This window comes from Pyxicephalus adspersus, chromosome 8 (genome assembly GCF_032062135.1).
Source record: "Pyxicephalus adspersus chromosome 8, UCB_Pads_2.0, whole genome shotgun sequence".
Taxonomy (NCBI): Eukaryota; Metazoa; Chordata; class Amphibia; order Anura; family Pyxicephalidae; genus Pyxicephalus; species Pyxicephalus adspersus.
The window spans coordinates 9,410,348-9,415,966 of NC_092865.1; the positions used below are offsets into that span (position 1 = coordinate 9,410,348).

At 45.8% G+C, this 5,619-nt stretch overlaps 1 protein-coding gene across 1 annotated transcript in view; it reads right to left on the bottom strand.

The window, feature by feature from the left end:
* The window catches only part of PTGER3 (prostaglandin E receptor 3), a 17,729-nt gene extending 15,952 nt beyond the window's left edge, over nucleotides 1-1,777 (bottom strand). The window contains exon 1 of the mRNA XM_072419470.1: nucleotides 893-1,777. Coding sequence (XP_072275571.1) covers nucleotides 893-1,726 — 834 coding nt within the window. The 5' untranslated portion in view covers nucleotides 1,727-1,777. The remainder of the gene's footprint in view (nucleotides 1-892) is intronic.
* Nucleotides 1,778-5,619: the final 3,842 nt, after the last annotated feature.

The window sequence follows — 5,619 nt, forward strand, 5'->3', positions numbered from 1 at the left end:
TACTCCTCTCCTGAAGATACTGCCCACTGTAATACCCTCTGCACTCCTCTCCTGAATATACTGCCCACTGTAATACCCTCTGCACTCCTCTCCTGTACATATTGTCCCATACTGCGCTTTGCACTCTCTTCCTGCACAAAGAGTTCCTTCATGTCTCTGCACTCCTCTCCTTTTCTGAACTTGCTGAGGCTCACATACTGCCCACTGTTATACCCTTTGGGCACCACTCTTGCACATATTGCTGCTCTTTTTCCACTTCTCACCCGCACAAACTGCCCATCATACCCATGCACTGCTTTACCTCTGCTGAACTTACTGAGGCTGTCATACCTTCCACACTCCTCTCATGCACATACTACCCACTGTCATGCCCTGTGCACTCCTCTCCACATACTATCCCACCTTGCCCTCTTCTCCTGCACATATTGCTCTCCTCTGCTGCCCAGGCTCTCATACCCTCCATGCTTCTCTCCTGCCCACACTGCCACTGTCATGCCCTCCTCACTCCTCTCCCATACACCTCTTCATTAAATCCCAGCATAGTTCCTTATGTAGCTCACCTTTGTTACATGAAATAGCACAGGGCAGAGGGGTTCCCCCCTAGAATTACAACACATAGAAATCTTCTCTGAAGTTTGGATAATCCTACAAGTTTCCACCTGTTGGCACCAGGAGTGGAGTTGGTGAGGTGGGACAAAGTTAATCTATTCTTCACTAAAATGGAAATGACAGAACCCCCCACCACCACCCCGAAACACCATGAACCCATTTGTCAGCCCCTTTTTGCCCACCACCATTGTGATAAGGGAGGACTTTGGGAGTTACAAAGCTCCATCATCAGAAGGGGCAATGAAGGGGCAATAAGTAAACGTGAGGGGCAATAAGCACCTACCAGCAGAGGTGACCAGCAGGCAAACAGCACACACATAATGCCCATCAGCTGGAACATGGTCTCCATTGTGATCCTCTCCCACTGTTTGCTGGTTTTGGAAGCTGCGCTCCGACTCTTGCAGCGGTTCACCAAGGCTCTGATGGTGGCCAGGTTGCAGGCGAAAGTGGTGGCCAAGGACAGGAGACCCAACGAGGCGAAAGTGGCGGCAAACACCACGCTGCCAGGGTTCTGATGGTCCGTGCTAATAAAACACCAAGTGCCCGGCCATTGCAAGGTGTACTGCCCCAACCCCATCAGAGGCAATAGGGCAAAGCCCAATACTGCCCCCCAGATGCCCAGTAGTACAGTGATGGTGGCACGGCTCCTCATGTGGCTGGAGTACCAATGGGGGGATCTGATGGCCAATGTCCTTTCTATGGCCATGGCGCTGGCAATGAAAAGTGGGCACAGACCGAACATGGTCATGGTGAACCCGAAGAAGTTGCAGAGGTGCCCGGACGGGTCCACCCGGCTCCATTGCCTGTTGGCCAGGTAGACTGAGATGACAATGGGGCTGGTAAGCAGCTGCCCAGTGAAGTCAGTAAGTGCCAGGGAGCCGATGCACAGAAGGAATGAATGCTTCCTCTTACTCTCCTTCTGCCGGTAAGATCTGTAGATGAGAGCCATGGCCAGGGCATTGCCCACCAGCCCGGTGATCATCATAGACAGGGGGAATGCCACCGACACGGAGCCCCCGCAGTCCTGGCTCTGGTTGGCACGGCTCCTCTCCCGCACCATGGACATGTTGGGCTCCCACATGCTGTAATTGTCACAATCCGCGGAGCTGCTGTCCATGGTGCCCAGCGATGCCCTCCGCCCGGAGCCCGGCGCTGCTGCCGCTCATGACTGTCCAGGAACTCCCGCTGCGCTGCTTATAAGTGGCGGGGGGCGGAGCTAGCTACAATCACGTGCTGGGAGCCTGCCTTGGCACGGAGCAAGCAGGGAGCCCTGAGGATCCACCGGTACAGGACAGACACCAAATCCGTACAAGGAGGAGAAATTCTCAGTGCTGTGTAGACTGGATAAAGACAAATCCTTTTAAAGGTACCTAAACTCACAACTTTCACTTTACATAAAAGGAAAGACAACCCTTTTATGTAAAGTAAAAATTGTGTTTTTTTAGGTGCATTACTAAGGAAAGGGTGCAGCATCACCCCCTAATTATTGCTTAGAATGGGAGCGCTAAGCGATACCTACGTCACGCATCCCGGGGGGCTCTCGGCTTCTCCTTCTCTGGCATGCGCAGAAGGAGCATTTTTGCGCAGATAAAAATTTGACGATCTCACACCGCCATCTTTTCTTCTTCCTGTTCTTCATCCTACGTCACCCGATCTCGCGCCTGGGTCAGGTGACGTAGGATACAGAACAGGAAGAAAAAAAGATGGCGGCGCCTGTAGCACCAGCTTCGGGATGGTTGAGATGACGCAAGACCCGATGCAGGACACCCCCGAAGCGATCGGACTGCTCTGCAGGATTGAAGGTGTGTTTTTTTTTTTTTGCACTTTTGAGTTTAGTTCCTCTTTAAGGGACGTGTACAACTAATCACAAATAGGCATTGACGTGTTGAGGTCCTGCAAGATGGAAAATCTAAAGAAAAAGGAAACTCAAACGTCATCCAAAACAAAATCCGTCTTCTGGCCGTCGCACTGAGTGTGGCCATCTTTTCCTCTACTTCCAGGTTCTTCTTTCTACGTCACCCGAAACAGGCGCGAGATTGGGTGACGTAGATGGTAAAAGACTTGCCGATCTCACTGCGCATGCGTGAGATTGGCAATTTTTCCATTTGGACGAGAGGGCTCCTCAGGCATGCGCAGAAGGAGCACCCAAGGGCCTCCCGGCATGCGTAACATAGGTATCCCAGGAGGCTTTGTGCTCCCATTCCAGGCGATCGAGAATTAGAGGGCGGTGCTGCACCTTTTTTTTTTTTTTTTAAAAGGAGTTGCACTTAAAAAAAAAAACAAACAGAATTTTTGCCCTACATAAAAAAGTTGTCTACCCTTTTAAGTAAAGTGAAAATTGTGAGTTCAGGTACGCTTTAGGGCTCTATTTATAAAACAAGGGATCTGTCATTCCCTCAAACATTCTCTGGTTGGAATCTTCCAGGTCTATGTGTTTTAATGGCACTAATATATTTCCATCAGGGAATGTTTGAGGGAATGTCAGATTCTCTGTATTATAAATAGAGCCCCAAAAGTTTGTTCACACCACCTGGTGCATAGGATTAAATGGAATTAAACTCTGTTATACTTTAAGCGGAATTTAGCTAAAAACAAAAAAATCGTACTTACCTTTAATCCCACAGATCCCTCAATGGCACTGCTCCTTCCCACGATCTGATCCTACATCGTCCTGGAATTCCTCTTCATCCTGGGCGCCGCCATCTTTGGCCCTCACTTCCCTCTTCTTTGGTCTTCTTTCTTCACCACCCGATTTTCCTCTAGGAGGAAAATACCCCTTCTGTGCATGTCCGAGATCTCCAGCAGCCAGAACCTGCGGGATGCATGATGTAGGTATCCCGGGAGGCTCTGCGTTTCAATTAAGTCTTGATTTCTTTTTTGTTTTTTTTAAGAAAGGGTGTTGCATTAAAAAAAAAACACCAACATTTTTCCTTATAGAAGGGTTGTTTAGGTTTGCTTTAACTGTCCTTGTTCTGTCGTGGGTGCCGCCATTTTCTTCCTTCTCCTATTTCTTGTTCAGATCTGGGATGCGATAACTCTCTCTGAGTTCATTCAGTCCTGGAAACTGCAAGGGAAGTTGGGATGTGCCCGGTATCCCTGCAACTAATGCTAAGCTCAATGATTCTGGCACATGAAGCAAACCATCCGGCAGGTAAGAATGTTTATTGCAGAAGGGACATCACTTCTTCACCTTTTCCTTTGAAGCCCAGCCGGGTCACAGATTTTTAAAGTCAAACTTTAGTTCCACTTTAATGCACATTTTTATGCAGATTAACTTCCATTGCATTTTATTATAACTGTGTTTTCCAAAAACTACTCCTTTCCCCTAAACAAAGCTAACCCCGCCTTTCCCCTCCCTTACAGGGATTGCTCCTACCCCTGTTACATTACATACACACATCAGGTAAGAGTAGATCGAGAGGAACATGACTGTCTGACATGGGTACAGTGGATGAATGACCAATTGGGAACGACCGCTGTGTATTTCTATGGAGGAGAGCACAGAGGGTCCCAAATGCTTATAATCCCCTTCACTTCTCAAATGAACAGAATGGAGCTTTGTGTATAGCACTCCTTTATTAATCAGTCTGAAACTAGAGACTTTTATGAAAGATTGTATCGTGTTGTGCGTTGTGGTGCACTGCATTCCAAAAGAATGTCAAATTTCTAAATACACTGGAGCGCCAACACCTAGGCTCTACAAGTGCAATTTGCAAGGCTGAGCTGGAAGTTTGACAGCCTGGTCCTGCACAGTGCAGAGGTAAGTCAGAGAGATAAGGAGGCAAGCAAAGCTCTCACCCAAGCTGCACTCCATCTAATAAAGGCTCTGGTTGAAACAGCTACTTGTGATTACTATTGGAAGCTTATGTGACAGTGAAGGGGTGCAATTGGGTGGTAAATAATAGAACATACCCAAACAAGGTCCCTCATGGCAGGATCATCAGATATTAATAAAGGGGGGATGAGGTTCAAATTTGCGGCAACTTTAGGTGGCTTCAAATTGGCTGCTATGATGACAATTGGCTGCCAATTGAAATCCCAAAAAACACTATGGATAAGGTTTAGCACAGAGGGACTTTTAAGATGTCACAAAGCAAACAAAAGGGTTTATAAAGTTAAAACTTGATTTGGTTTTTTATTTAAACATTATTATTAAAACGTCATATAAAAATTTACACAAAGTATTGAACAATATGAAATAAATTGTACATCATTCCTCTTCTCTTGACATAATTCTAATATATTGGGTTTAGTATTGGAGAGCTAAATCGATATCCTTCTAATATATTGGGCAAGCCTAATATAAGAGTGCCAATTTCTCTCTACGCGTTTCGCAGACTGAGTCTGGGCCACTACCCATTGGGTACATTAGAACGAAGCCCATTCTAAACTCTTAATAATGGGTTTGTGGCAAACAAGTTGGACAAACTTCACAGAATGTTTGCTGAGCCAGGGCACATTCACCCATCACTAATTTTAATGAAAGTTGAATGTCAGAACGTTACAACATTTGCCAATAGACACATTGGGGTGACTCCCCCAGCTGACTTGACGCACTTGAAGCTTTTGGACCCCATATCTCTTGTATTTGTGACTACCCCTTTCATATTTTCATGCACTTGATTTATTCTGTTATTGATATCTCTCTTAAAACCAATAAAGATTATTGTTAAAGAAAGTTGAATGTCAAAAACAAAAGTTTGCAATAACAGTTATATTTATATTCAAAGTTTATATTAAATTTTAGTCCATGAGCTGCCTATGTATTTAAATGTATAGCAACAGATCGATAAATTGACTCACATCTCAGATCATGTGTGCTTACCCGTAATGCTCATATAGCACACGTAATCAAAAGATTTACTCCCTAGCTGTTTTTGGCAATCATTTTAACAACAGTCAGAGAGTTTGCTATTGTTGTGATATTCAATAACTGAAAATGTGAACACATACGACTTTAAAAGTCTGACCTTGCTGGGATCATTGAAGTGCGTGGCATGCATTCAGATC